General features: G+C 48.1%; 1 protein-coding gene across 1 annotated transcript in view; it reads right to left on the reverse strand.

Annotated features, from left to right (window-relative positions):
* fcho1 (FCH and mu domain containing endocytic adaptor 1) overlaps positions 1 to 14,759 on the reverse strand; it is an 80,373-nt gene that overhangs the window by 11,904 nt on the left and 53,710 nt on the right. The window contains exons 17-25 of the mRNA XM_048252930.1: positions 14,390 to 14,441; positions 14,151 to 14,266; positions 11,198 to 13,099; positions 10,239 to 10,334; positions 8,482 to 8,588; positions 4,435 to 4,549; positions 3,999 to 4,113; positions 3,196 to 3,351; positions 1,653 to 1,785 (exon numbers count right to left, since the gene is read on the reverse strand). Of these exons, the coding sequence (XP_048108887.1) occupies positions 1,653 to 1,785; positions 3,196 to 3,351; positions 3,999 to 4,113; positions 4,435 to 4,549; positions 8,482 to 8,588; positions 10,239 to 10,334; positions 11,198 to 13,099; positions 14,151 to 14,266; positions 14,390 to 14,441 (2,792 nt within the window). The remainder of the gene's footprint in view (positions 1 to 1,652; positions 1,786 to 3,195; positions 3,352 to 3,998; positions 4,114 to 4,434; positions 4,550 to 8,481; positions 8,589 to 10,238; positions 10,335 to 11,197; positions 13,100 to 14,150; positions 14,267 to 14,389; positions 14,442 to 14,759) is intronic.

Consider the following 14,759-nt stretch of genomic DNA (forward strand, 5'->3'; position numbering starts at 1 on the left):
CCTTTCACCTCGATTTGCTCTCAAGAGCCATTTCAGTACGAACGCGAGAACCACTGTACGAATATTTGCCTGTTTCATATGACGTCACTGTTCACACCACCCCTACTAAGCACTCTGACCAATTTAAATGAGAATTCCGGTGTGATACTGACCTAAAGTGTGTTGAAACATGATACCGAGTGTGAACGAATGTCTCATAGCCCATCTCGGCTTGTCCCCTGCACTCCAAAAAATCTGGCTTAGTTAGCCGATGCTACCAACAGCTTTTTCAATGGTGGTGCCCGGCGCATCGGGAGCTAGCATGCAAATAAATCCCTGTTTTACACCATTTACGAAAACTTTGAAAAAGCACTGGTAGTTTACTTACAAGACGATTTATACAGACAGTATCTTCACGAAGTTCAGCGTTTGCAGCCATCTTGAATTTAGTCACGCGACAAAATCGAAATTTAATTTAGTAAGAATGAACAGGTATGATAAGGGATCAGATTCCAAAAATAATTCAGTGGAAATGCATGGATTCCAGTTTCCTCCAGTGGCAACCACGGAATCCATGCGCCTGAAGAATATCCATATGGAGATCTTCAAAGGCTTCGCTATAATTCAACCCTGTTTATAAAGCGAACCTGTCTGTTGCTGACAAGGCCTATCTCAAATTTCCGTTTAACTCTTCTACATAGAATAGACTATAATTGTAAAACATTTCAAATCCGACGCAGCGACAAAGTGGACGGCGAAATAGGCTGAAAATGCAGCATAGGCTAAAACAATTTCAAAATCAGTTTCAGTAGCCTACAGCTACGAAGCTGGCCCACAGATCTGAAGTGGCAGGCCAGTGGGTTACATTACAACAGCAAGACAAAATATACACATTTGGACCAAAGGTCCATTTATTGAATTTTTTTTTCAAACTGCAGAAATCAAATTATTAGGCTGTTAAGCACCACAATCAAACAAATTAGAACACTTAGGATATGCTTTTGTGAAGTCCCTAAGAGAAATATATAGAGAGCGGAAACGTTATTAACGGTTTTGTGGATTTCAGAATATTGTTTCTGTTCGGAACAGTTGAAGACCATTCTGACTCCAGAACTCTTGCTCACCTGATACACTATCACACCTGCTGACTCCAGAACTCTTGCTCACCTGATACACTATCACACCTGCTGACTCCAGAACTCTTGCTCACCTGATACACTATCACACCTGCTGACTCCAGAACTCTTGCTCACCTGATACACTATCACACCTGCTGACTCCAGAACTCTTGCTCACCTGATACACTATCACACCTGCTGACTCCAGAACTCTTGCTCACCTGATACACTATCACACCTGCTGACTCCAGAACTCTTGCTCACCTGATACACTATCACACCTGCTGACTCCAGAACTCTTGCTCACCTGATACACTATCACACCTGCTGACTCCAGAACTCTTGCTCACCTGATACACTATCACACCTGCTGACTCCAGAACTCTTGCTCACCTGATACACTATCACACCTGCTGACTCCAGAACTCTTGCTCACCTGATACACTATCACACCTGCTGACTCCAGAACTCTTGCTCACCTGACACCTGCTGACTCCAGAACTCTTGCTCACCTGATACACTATCACACCTGCTGACTCCAGAACTCTTGCTCACCTGATACTTGAGCAGGCCCACGTTGTAGTAGGAGGCCTGTGGGTTAAGCTCCGCCTCCCTCTGCAGGTGAAAGGTCAAGGCCTGCATGTTGAACCAGAAGTCCCTGAAGTCCGGGTCACTCTGGGATGGGTCACTAGTGGAGAGGGACACACACGCACACACTGTCGTTAACACACACTGACGTTAACATACACTGACGTTAGCACACACACTGACGTTAGCACACACACTGACGTTAGCACACACACTGACAATAACACACACACTGAGGCGAACACACACGGACAATAACACACACACTGAGGTTTACACACAGAGACACACACAATGAGGTTAACACACAGACACACACACACAGACACACACACACTGACGTTAGCACACACACTGAGGTTAACACAAAGACACACACACACACACACTGAGGTTAACACACAGACACACACACAATGAGGTTAACACACAGACAGACACACAATGAGGTTAATACACTGACGACTCTGATAAGGATGGGTGCACACAAACTCCTGTACAATGCCAGCCAACCTGCACAGAGCATTTGTTACACAGAACGACAGCCAACCTGCACAGAGCATTTGTTACACAGAACGCCAGCCAACCTGCACAGAGCATTTGTTACACAGAACGACAGAGAGGACCTTACTGTTCTACTGGTTCCACGGTGTGGTTCTACGGTGCGGTCGCAGGCTTACCACTCACTCATGTTTTTCAAGGAATCCTCTGACTAGCATTTAAACTTTGAACTATAACAACCTTATATCTGCAAGCATACTATTATAACTCAGAGGAAACAGACAAACATTGGACGGCACAGAATTTTGTGTGTGTGTGTGTGTGTGTGAGAGAGTGTGGGTGTGTGCACAGAAGGAAAACACACAAGCCAGCACCCAAAACCGACACAAACACACAGGGTGAACACACACTTTAGCTCCCACACACAAGTTAAAGGAATGTGATGTCGTGCAACGACGTGATGCAATCGACTCCTACAGACTTTCCCCTAAAGATGCTAGCTGCAGTAGCAACATTTCCGGAAAGGTACTGGCTTGATGAAATTCATTCTGGACTCTCTATCCGACCACATAAAGACCTCGGGATACTTCGGTTTGGCTTTAGGGACCCTCTACTCACTACCACGTAAGTGTGATGTTGTTTGGAACTGTAGAAGAGGCATAAAAATAGCGTTTTGTAGCGGCGAAATAATATGCCCCGGTCACGAACAGGCAAACGAGTTTTGACTAAAAACGGTAAAATCGAACTTTCTCAAAACACATCCGAATTACATGATTTTGATGTCAACTCAACGTATGTACTCCCAATCATCCATAAATTGATCTAAAGAGCATTTTACTCTGGATAATTCCTTTAACACCCACGACCAACACATGTTAAGCACAGTAGGAGCATGCTGGTTCATGTGTTGGAGTAGAAGTGTAAGTGTTGAAGGACTGTGTTTGGTCAGTAGTATTTTGTTTCTGTGTGTGTGTGTGTGTGTGTGTGTGTGTGTGTGTGCGCATCTCACTTGTAGAGAAGCTTCTGGTTGGGCAGGAAGTGGTCAAGCCGTGAGACGTTGAGCAGGCGGAAGCTCAGGATGGGAGCGTTTGGGTTGGCAGTGAACACGCGCGTTATCCCAGCTGGGAAGGACATGGTCAGGTCCCCTGTGATCTTCACCAGACAACTGGAGACGAGACCACAGACCACACACACACACACACACACACACACGTCACATCAAACTGCTAGAATAGCGGAACTACTACTGTTTATGCTGGGCTTATTTCAATGCACTCAGTGACCGCTGTTAGAGTGCGAGTGTGTATGAGCGTGTGTGTGAGTGTGTGTGTGTCTACCAGTTAGCCTTCTTTGAAGTAAGTGTTGGGGTAGCCTGTATTCATAACTAAGGTTGTGTGTGTGTGTGTGTGTGTGAGTGTGTGTGTACCAATTGAGTTAGCTTACTTTGAAGTAAGTGTTGAGGTAGCCTGTATTCATAACTAAGGTCATGTGTGTGTGTGTGTGTGTGTGTGTGTGTGTGTGTGTGTGTGAGAGTGTGTGAGTGTGTGTGTGAGCGTGAGTGTGAGCATGTGTGTGTGTGTGTGTGTGTGTGAGAGAGTGTGTGAGTGAGTGTGTGTGTGTGTGTGTGTGTGTGTGTGTGAGGAGAGCGTGTGTGTGAGAGAGAGCGTGTGTGTGATGTGTGTGTGTGAGAGCGTGTGTGTGTGTGAGAGCGTGTGTGTGTGAGAGAGCGTGTGTATGTGTGTAAGAGCATGTGTATGTGTGAGAGCGTGTGTGTGTGTGAGAGCGTGTGAGAGACAGCGTGTGTGTACTGACCGGTTGTGCTGTCCTCCTTTGAAGTAGGCATTGATGTATTCGGTGATGGCGGTGGCGACTGGCCAGGCCTCCTGAGTGCTGACGGAGATGGGACTGGGCCCCCGGGACAGACCAACTGACCAGAGCAGGGGGACAGTCATGAAGATTCAGGAAGTGCTAATGTTACCCAGCAACATGGCTGTCATCAACATCCTTATAGTATTGGTGCATTTCTGGGTGTTTGTGTGGGTGTATATATATGTATATGTATATGTGTGTGCATATATACTCTGTGTGTGTGTGTGTGTGTGTGCATATATACTATGTGTATGTGTGCGTGCATATATACTATATGTGTGTGTGTGTGTGTGTGTGTATGTATGTATATGTGTGTGTGTGTGTGTGTGTGTGTGTGTGTGTGTGTGTGTGTATGTATGTGTGTGTGCATCTCTCTCACCTCTGGCGGGGCTGGGTGCCCTGGTCTGGCCCCCCCATTCGCTGGGGCTGGAGGAAGAGGAGGAGGTGAGGGTGGGGCTGGGGTCCGGGAGGGGCGAGGAGCACAGCGACCTGGACTGGACACGCATGGGAGGAGAACGCACGTTAGCCCCCACACACGCACGTTAGCCCCCACACACGCACGTTAGCCCCCACACACGCACGTTAGCCCCCACACACGCACGTTAGCCCCCACACACGCACGTTAGCACCCACACACGCACGTTAGCCCCCACACACGCACGTTAGCCCCCACACACGCACGTTAGCACCCACACACGCACGTTAGCACCCGGGTGGATGACAAATAAGCCTGAAAAAAGGAATTTAAAAAAAACTTCAAATATCATCCCTAAAAAGTGTTTATATGTGTTGCTGTATCTCTAAACTTGACTAATATATTTTTTTTTTGAAACAAAAAAAATTGACATTTATATGTCAATTTGTCATGTTAGTGCCTAAAATTGTCATATGGTGTGACGTGAAAATAATTTGAAATAAAATGAAAATTAGATACTTTTTCTACTTTAATTTATGTCACTGTACATTTTAATCACGTTTGCTTTGATATGCAACATTTCCTTGTGAATATTTAGAAGAAAAACCTAAAATTTAACAAGTTATTTTGTCAAGGTGGAGAATGCTCCTATGTGTAACCAGATATTTTAGCTTAATTCTAATATTTCTTGTAAGAACTCACTCAAAATTCTTGAGGTTCTTGCAGATACCATTTCCTTTGTGTGCTATTGATGTTTTAATGATTTTTCAATTATAAAGTCTTTTTTGTGACATTATTTAATGTCACACCAAATGACATGGTGTCACGCCATATGATGAACTGCACCACTCCACCATGTGTCAGAGCAAAACAGGGTTTTTAATGACAATAAAATCATTAACAATGAATTTTGAAGTCACTGTATGAATGGTGTATGCGTGTAACAGCAAAATAGATAGATAGCAGAAAGTTTAGTATTTATTTTTTAAACTTACATGGCATGGTAACATAAAAGAAAAAAGTATGAGAAATATGAATTGTACAGATACATTTTTTTCCCAATTATCACAGATTTAACAAAAAACATATAATATCTGAATTTAAATAATGTTTTTACAAGAACTTTTATGTAAAAATGCAATTTGGTCATAGGGTGTGACAGAAATGTCATATAGTGTGACTTGAATAAAGCTGTCACACCATATGATGCAGCGTCACACTATATGACATTTTGACAGTTAAGCTAATTTTCTAGACAGTTAAATACAGCTAACTATTATTTAGCATGCAACTGACCACATGGCAGCAGTGCTTTTTAAGAATTCATGAAGAATATTTGTGGAAAATAGCTACTTTTTTAGGCAAATGATGTCACACCATAAGACACTAAAATTTGGCCACGATTGATGATGTCCAATTCAAAGCTTTTTATATAAAATCCAAAAGCAGAACTCGCCTCTTGACCATGCCAATTACTCCTGACATTCTATTGTTACTTCCTGATTAAGCAGGGTCCTCTTCCCAATAATAATGTCCAAATGAATGCCCGGTCAAAATATACTATATAGTGTCACGCCATATGACAACCATTTTATGGACAAAATATATTTGATTATAACTTAGTTGGACAGCATGCATAAACATCAAAACTTTCTGTGGTTGTAAAAAACATCCAATTATTTTATATGCATGGTAAAATTTTAAAGTAATTATACTTTTTATGGATATACACTCTTTTTAGGAAGTTCGCACACATGGTGGACAGTCACACCATATGACATTTTTTATGTTTGGATGATTATTTTAAGTCAAAAGTGAAATAAAAATCCAATAAATTTAATATGACAGAACTTGAACCTACCAGACCTACAACATTTCCATATCAATTCTTAACAATTGGCATTTTTTATAAGTGTGTGACACATGGACAGTCTGAATTCTGCTATTTGTCATCTACCCACCCACACACACACGTTAGCACCCACACACACACACACGCGCACAGGAGGAGACACACACGTTAGCAACCACACACACACACACTCACACACACACACACACACACACACACAGGAGAACACACGTTAGCACCCATACACACGCACAGGAGAACACACACGTTAGCACCCATACACACGTTAGCACCCACACACGCACAGAAGGAGAACACACACGTTAGCACCCACACACACGTTAGCACCCACACACACGTTAGCAACCACACACACGTTAGCAACCACACACACACACACAGGGAGGAGAACACACACGTTAGCACCCACACACAGGAGGCATGCTTCTAGCGCCTCCTCCCCTAACCTGTGGCTGTGCGTCTTCTCTCCTCACACACACGTAAGCGCAGCTGTCGTGCTATAAACAGCGAGAGATGGCTGCTAGTTCAAGTGATGCTATGATAACACATAATAATGGGCTAATATCAAGTTGATTTGCTCACTTTCATCTCTCAAGTTTGTGTTGCTAACCTACCTAGGCTGTGGGATTTTGGTCATTTAGGCCTACTATTTGGGTTCAGTGTAATTTAGAAATAGGCTAAGCAACCTTTTACATCGCATCGCAAACTTTTACATCTAAAGAGAGATCCTTGCTAACCATCCCGCTAGCTCAGGTCACGTTTGACAATAGTGCTCGCTAAAATCATTCAAGCAACACTAAAGAGTTTTTTGTACCAAAATTGTTTCCGTGGTTCATCAACTTGTAACAGGGTAAACGGCACTTCTGCATTCGTTTGCGGTCCTCTATCGGCTATAACCGCACTATGTAAGTTTGCCAGATCGGGTAGCGGATCTGTAGTTCGATGGAATGAGACATAAGAAACTACAAATTTGACTTGCATGATGTCGCAATATCGTAGCCTACTTTCATAAAATCATGCAACATATTCTACCTTGTCTATGGACATCGTTATTTACAAAGCCGTTGGATAAACAAATTGTGTGCGTGCGACAGAGGAAAAGTTCTTTGGTGTTGCTTTAATGAACATTACAAGACACTTCTTGTATTACAGATCTCTTCTATGATCCCAGAAAGATTTTCTTAGACTTTTACATTTTTTGAACATTTATTTTATCTAATGACATACAAAACATCATTAATTGCATCCACATATCCTTATGCGCTATGTGCAACTTTTATTCACTAGACTAAAACCGTGAGTCAAGGTCAATTACTCTCACGCATCTCTTAAAGTGGCACTCAATTACACCTACACATCACCAATGTGCACTCAATTAGACCTACACACCACATTAAAGATATGCCTAAGTGTAATAGTTTAATAATAGTTATAGTTTTAGAATAGTTTTCAAATTGCTAAATATATTTACTAAATATGACATAAGCCATTATTTTCCATGTGTGTTTGTGTGGAGAGAGTCAAGCAGAATCTGGGATGGCCACTGGTGTGAATAATCACACTACAGTATATTCAATATTACTGATGATGATGTCAAGGTGGTGGGGCCCCCAAATCAAATAAATTTTTTAAAAAGTATCGAAGAAGTATCGAAATTTTAGTCTAGTGAATAAAAGTTGCACATAGCGCAATTCTTGACTTGGTGTCGGTATCGAAACATTAATTTTGGTATCGTGACAACATTAACACACGTTAGCACCCACAACCGACACACACACACAGGGAAGAGAACACATGTTAAGCACAGTAGGAGCATGCTGGTTCATGTGTTGGAGTAAAAGTGTAAGTGTTGACGGACTGTGTTTGGTCAGTAGTATGGCAAGGTGGTGGCAGTAGATGCTAGCGGCTGTGTAGGGTGGTGGTTGTGTAGGGTGGGGGCAATAAACGCTAGCAGCTGTGTAGGGTGGGGGTTGTGTAGGGTGGGGGCAATAAACGCTAGCAGCTGTGTAGGGTGGGTGGTTGTGTAGGGTGGTGGCTGTGTAGGGTGGTGGCAGTAGACGGCTGTGTAGGTTGGAGGTTGTGTAGGGTGGTGGTTGTGTAGGGTGGGGGCTGTGTAGGGTGGGGGCAGTCCTACTCACACGCTCACACCCTCCCAGCTGGCCAGAGTTCCTCTTGGATCGGACGCGATGAGGAGGGGCCGCCACCAACAGCTCAGAGCTGTCCTGTCTGAAACTGTGCTGGGAAGCTGAGAGAGCGAGACAGAGATAGAGAGAGAGACAGAGATAGAGAGAGAGAGAGAAAGGGGGGGGGGCTCTATTTTAGCAATCTGAAACACCTGGTCAGAGGCTCAAAGTTTTAGGTGTGTCCAGTCTACATTCGCTAATTAAACGGCGTGATTTTGTGATCAGAGGGCAGGCGCATTGTTCAAAAGTGTTGTCCTTATGTTTCTTAATCAGTCATGGGCGTCATTCAGTCACTCATTCCCAAAAACAGCAAGCACCGCAACATCAAACAGCACGTCTGTATTCTGACAGTCAGCACATTTGAAGTAATCTGCTTGCATGCAAGACATTATATGCAGCACAGGGATTCCACTAAACCTTGCTGTACTAAAACCTGTGTGTGACTAGCAGAGCACAGTCTACATGCATCTGCACTCGCCTGTTATTTTAATTATTTGAGGCAAAGTGAAACTAACTTCACCGTGGTCTCATAGGCAATGACAAAACTGTTCTACATTCATTATTGATGGACAGTCGAAAACAAAGCCTGAAAAGCAACACTTGCCCCCAATAATGTTCGAGTGACTGTTGGACAAATATCAAATATAAGTATCAAATACAAATATAAGTTGTTTGGGACTTGTTGCTAAGGGCTGCTTACATCTTGTGACAGTGTGTGCTTGATATACGCCTTTCGCTTCAGACCAGGTTTTTCTAGGTCAGTGGTGATTTTTAGTGGGTGTAAGATAGCGATTTGTGGATCATGTGCCTAGGGATGTAATGGTATGAAAATTTAACCTCACGGTTATAGTGACCAAAATTATCACGGTATTTCTCAAAGTGTGTTGTATAATATGTTCAGAAAGCACTGATAGGCCTACACAAGCTGAAATAGTTTCAAAAAGTGTCCTGTTCACTTTTTTCTTCATGTTTAATTGGCTATGTGCTTATAGCTTAACTTACCCTACCATAACTTGGAGTTTGCTATTTCTGTTATTTGGAAGCAATGAGTGAGACCAAAGTAAGCGTTCAAAATAAAACTTTAGGCTACTGTATTCGCCTGATAACATGAGTGGAATGGATTTAATGTGGACGCGAACATAAAAAGACGCAGAGTGGCCACATGATACAGTGCACATTTTGCGGTGAAAAAGTTCCGCCTTTTAAAATCAGTTGTAGCCTAATCCGAATCGTAGTTAAAACCATCAATTAGACAACAGAATCAGTAGGGTACCAGTTTTGTTCCATTGTACCAGGCCTACTGTGTGTCAAAAGCAGGCTCGGTTGAAGCTGGGAAGGATTAAACACACGGTTTCCACACCGCGGTAATCAACAGTGATAATCATGATGTTTGAAATAAAACGGTAATTATTATCGCAACTTTTATCATGCGTTTACCATTATACCGTCCCTAATTGTTACATCCCTATACACACCCCTGTGCCAGACCACACCTGGAGCGAAAAAAGATGTAAGATACAACCCCTGGGCACAATGTTTAATTAAAATGGAGCGCATGAAAAAAGATGTGTAAGATAAGAACCAGCCTTGCGTCACACTTTGTGCCGGGTGCACGATTGGGCCCATGAGGTACTAACTGATACCTCGCACAAATAAAGAGCCTGAGAGGCGTGGTGCAGCGGCCAGGCTGTCCAGCAGGGTGCGCTGTGTACCTGTGTGGGGGACGCGGCTGCGGGTCAGCCGAGGGCTCATGTCCAGGCAGTCCTGGTCCTGTCTGAAGAAGGTTGGTCCTCCCAGCGCCCAGAATGCTGGAGAGTGGCTCCCGGGGTGGGCCCCTCATCACCGCCCCCGCGCTTGGGGCTGGGCGGGGGGCACTGGAGGGGTGGGCAGCAATAGAGTGGGCAGCAGAGGGGTGTGTAGCAGAGGAGTGGGCAGCAGAGGCAGCAGAGGGGTGGGCAGCAACAGAGTGGGCAGCAGAGGGGTGGGCAGCAGAGGGGTGGGCAGCAACAGGGGGCACTGGAGGGGTGGGCAGCAACAGAGTGGGCAGCAGAGGTGGGCAGTAACAGAGGAGGGGCAGCAGAGGGGTGGGCAGCAAGCAGAGGGGTGGGCAGCAAACAGAGTGGGCAGCAACAGAGTGGGCAGCAACAGAGTGGGCAGCAGAGGGGTGGGCAGCAACAGGGGTGGGCAGCAACAGAGGAGGTGGGCAGCAACAGAGTGGGCAGCAGAGGGGTGGGCAGCAACAGAGTGGGCAGCAACAGAGTGGGCAGCAACAGAGTGGGCAAACAGAGTGGGCAGCAGAGGGGTGGGCAGCAGAGGGGTGGGCAGCAGAGGGGTGGGGCAGCAGAGGGGGCAGCAACAGGTGGGCAGCAGAGGTGGGCAGCAGAGGGTGGGCAGCAATAGAGTGGGCAGCAGAGGTGGGCAGCAGAGGTGGGCAGCAACAGAGTGGGCAGCAACAGGTGGGCAGCAACAGGTGGGCAGCAACAGAGTGGGCAGCAACAGAGTGGGCAGCAACAGAGTGGGCAGCAACAGAGTGGGCAGCAGAGGGGTGGGCAGCAACAGGTGGGCAGCAACAGGTGGGCAGCAGAGGGGTGGGCAGCAACAGGTGGGCAGCAGAGGGTGGGCAGCAGAGGTGGGCAGCAACAGAGTGGGCAGCAACAGAGTGGGCAGCAACAGGTGGGCAGCAACAGGTGGGCAGCAGAGGGTGGGCAGCAATAGAGTGGGCAGCAGAGGTGGGCAGCAGAGGTGGGCAGCAACAGGTGGGCAGCAGAGGGGTGGGCAGCAGAGGGGTGGGCAGCAACAGAGTGGGCAGCAACAGGTGGGCAGCAACAGGTGGGCAGCAGAGGGGTGGGCAGCAACAGGTGGGCAGCAGAGGTGGGCAGCAACAGGTGGGCAGCAACAGAGTGGGCAGCAGAGGGTGGGCAGCAATAGAGTGGGCAGCAGAGGTGGGCAGCAACAGAGTGGGCAGCAGAGGGGTGGGCAGCAGAGGTGGGCAGCAACAGGTGGGCAGCAACAGAGTGGGCAGCAACAGAGTGGGCAGCAGAGGGGTGGGCAGCAGAGGGTGGGCAGCAGAGGTGGGCAGCAGAGGTGGGCAGCAGAGGGGTGGGCAGCAGAGGGTGGGCAGCAATAGAGTGGGCAGCAGAGGTGGGCAGCAACAGAGTGGGCAGCAGAGGAGTGGGCAGCAGAGGGGTGGGCAGCAGAGGGGTGGGCAGCAACAGGTGGGCAGCAACAGAGTGGGCAGCAACAGAGTGGGCAGCAGAGGGTGGGCAGCAACAGAGTGGGCAGCAGGTGAAAGCGGGCGGCCCGCTGGCGGCGCCGCTCCTCATCACCGCCCCTCGGCTGCTCTGGGCTCCCACTGCCCCTCCGGCCCCAAGGCCCTGGGGGGACACCGCCAAGGAAGGGTTGTTGTGCACTGAGCCCCAGTGCTGGAGCTCCTTCTTGGGGTGGGAGGGGTTGGTGGCCGGGGCGCTGGGGGCTTTGGGCAGGGGGGCACTGGAGGGGTGGGCAGCAATAGAGTGGGCAGCAGAGGGGTGTGTAGCAGAGGAGTGGGCAGCAGAGGGGTGGGCAGCAGAGGGGTGGGCAGCAACAGAGTGGGCAGCAGAGGGTGGGCAGCAGAGGGGTGGGCAGCAACAGAGTGGGCAGCAGAGGGGTGGGCAGCAACAGAGTGGGCAGCAACAGAGTGGGCAGCAACAGAGTGGGCAGCAGAGGGGTGGGCAGCAACAGAGTGGGCAGCAACAGAGTGGGCAGCAACAGAGTGGGCAGCAACAGAGTGGGCAGCAGAGGGGTGGGCAGCAGAGGGGTGGGCAGCAGAGGGGGTGGGCAGTGGAGGGCTTACTGCTGACAGCGCTGCCATGGGCTGATGCAACCGCTGCCGCTGCTAAAGAGGCCTGGTGAGTGGGGCTGCCAATCATGGTGATTGCGAAGGGATTGTCCAATGGAGACTCCAGAGGGGGCGGGACACTGCGGTCTCGTTTCCTATCCTTGCGGGCGGAGGAGGAGGAGGAGGAAGGGGGAGGAAGAGTCTTGGTGTTGTCCTTGCCGAGGGGGACTGAGAAGGGGTCTGGGCCGTGGCTCTTTCGGAAGGGGTGGGGGTGCGCGGCGGGGGCCCAAGCGTCCTGCTGTGGGAGCGCTAGCGCCTCCTGGTGGGCGGGTGGCTCAAACGCAGCCAGGAAGGGGTCCTCCTGCGGGAGGTGCTTGCAGTTCCACACCGTGGCCTCCACGTCCGGCAGCGCCTGCGAGCGCAAGATCGGCGGGAAGCAGAAGGCACTGCCCCCCCCTCCACCACTCTCCACCTCGGGCGGAACGCAGGGCGAGTGCCCGGGGCCCCCCCACGCACACACCTCGTCCGGCGTGAGGGGGGGCCGCGCGGGAGAGGGGTCTCGGAAGGCGGACAGGAAGGGGTCGGGAGGGCGGCGCAGAGACGACGCCTCTTTGGTGGACGGAGCGGCGGTCGGCGGCGGCCACGCTGCCCAACCACTAGGCTCCGGGGACGGCCCCAGGGGCTGATGGGAAGGCGAGTCCAGGCCAGAGTCCTCCACGTTCTCGGGAGAGGAAGAGTCTGAGGAGAACGCAGCGTCTGGAGATCAGAGAGAGATGGTCAGAATAAACCACAAACAAGCAAACAAACAAACAAACAAACAAACAAACACACACAAGCCATTCAGTGAGAGCATAGATATAGAGAGCAGGGATAATGTATGGAACGCCAGTCATTATCGGGAAAATAAGTCCCGACAGGGTGAACCGGTCTTGCTTCACTTGCTTTTTACGCACGCAGCCTTTCCTTGCCCCCCTGGCCTTCTCAGAGTCTGCCCCCCTCTGCATGTGCATTTAACAAAATATTCACAATTGTTGAAGGATTGTTGTTGCCACATAGAAGCATTGCATAGAAGACGCCTGGCTAAATTGTTATTAAATCCGGGCTTTTAGCATCGCGACCATGCTGCGCAAATTTGTTCAAAACTGCTGCATTGAAGTGAATTCTGCTAAGGTCTTATCACAACATAGTAGGCTACATTGAAGAGACTAAAACAAGTTAAGTTATGAAATCAAGCTGTATCTCAAAGCCAACGCTAGAATACTGTTTGATGTCGAATTTAGTATGCTTAGCCTACTTCTAAGCTGCTTGTCAATTTCTGCTGGAAGGGCTCATTTTATTGACTCTGAATGTTTGCAAAATCCCATGTAAATGGAAAAGTGTTTTCCAAAATTCAAAAGTGCTTGTCCCAAGGAGGGATTTTTACTTTTTTTATTTTATTTTAACTGTGTAGAAAACGTTATGAATTGCATCCACACATCAGCAGCCTTTCAACTGTGTTACAATTGCAAGGGTTCCCTCAAACATCTTAAAGTGAGGCACTCAATTAGACCTATACACTACCAAGACGATCTTAATATCACCCCCCCCCCCCGTTGTCAAAGTCAGCTACCGCCACAAATTGAATCCAATTCTGTGGGAAACACTGGCAGTGTTAGCTGTAGTGTTAGGCTGCAGTGTTAGTGCACTGCAGGGATAGTTGTAGTGACATTGCAGTGTTTTATATGTGTTTTGTATCATTAAGCCTTAAGCAGAGACTGCGGACCATGTGAATGGGAGTTAGTGAAGGTGATCTAAGAAGACGATTTACATTCAGATGCTCCAAAGCCGCCGCGCAGCTGGTCTTGACCTGCAAAGCTGCTGGACTTGAAGGCCTCGAGGGGGGGTCCAAACAGGGCGTCAGGACCAGTCACTGCGGAGGTCAACCTGGAGAGGGGGAGAGCATCACTGAAGGATACTGCAAATGCCCCCTCAACGGCCTGAGGGTCTGAGCATGGCATTTAAATTGTGTGCATGTGTATGTGTTTATGTGTGTGTCCTCTGACTCACCTGCTGGGGTCAGGACTAGAGGTGGATCTGCGGAGACCTCTCTGCTCCCCCTCTGAATGAGAGACATACAGAACCAAGATCACACACACACACACACACGCACGACGACACACACGCACATTATGAACAAAACCTATGCAGCAAAAAATACCCAGATGTTTAGCATGGAGTGGCCTGTTCTCACTCTCTCTCTCACACACACGTCTGCTTCACTGGGCCAGCACAAGCTTGTTCTCTCCTTTATCTGATGTCCCTTGTACTTATCTCCTCTCCTCTACCCTCCGAGCCCGAGGCAAGAACAGCCAACGTGTGTGTGTGTGTGTGTGTGTGTAGGTGGGGGAGCTGAGAGATGCGTCATCACTGAAAGGTC

This window comes from Alosa alosa, chromosome 9 (genome assembly GCF_017589495.1).
Source record: "Alosa alosa isolate M-15738 ecotype Scorff River chromosome 9, AALO_Geno_1.1, whole genome shotgun sequence".
Taxonomy (NCBI): domain Eukaryota; kingdom Metazoa; phylum Chordata; class Actinopteri; order Clupeiformes; family Clupeidae; genus Alosa; species Alosa alosa.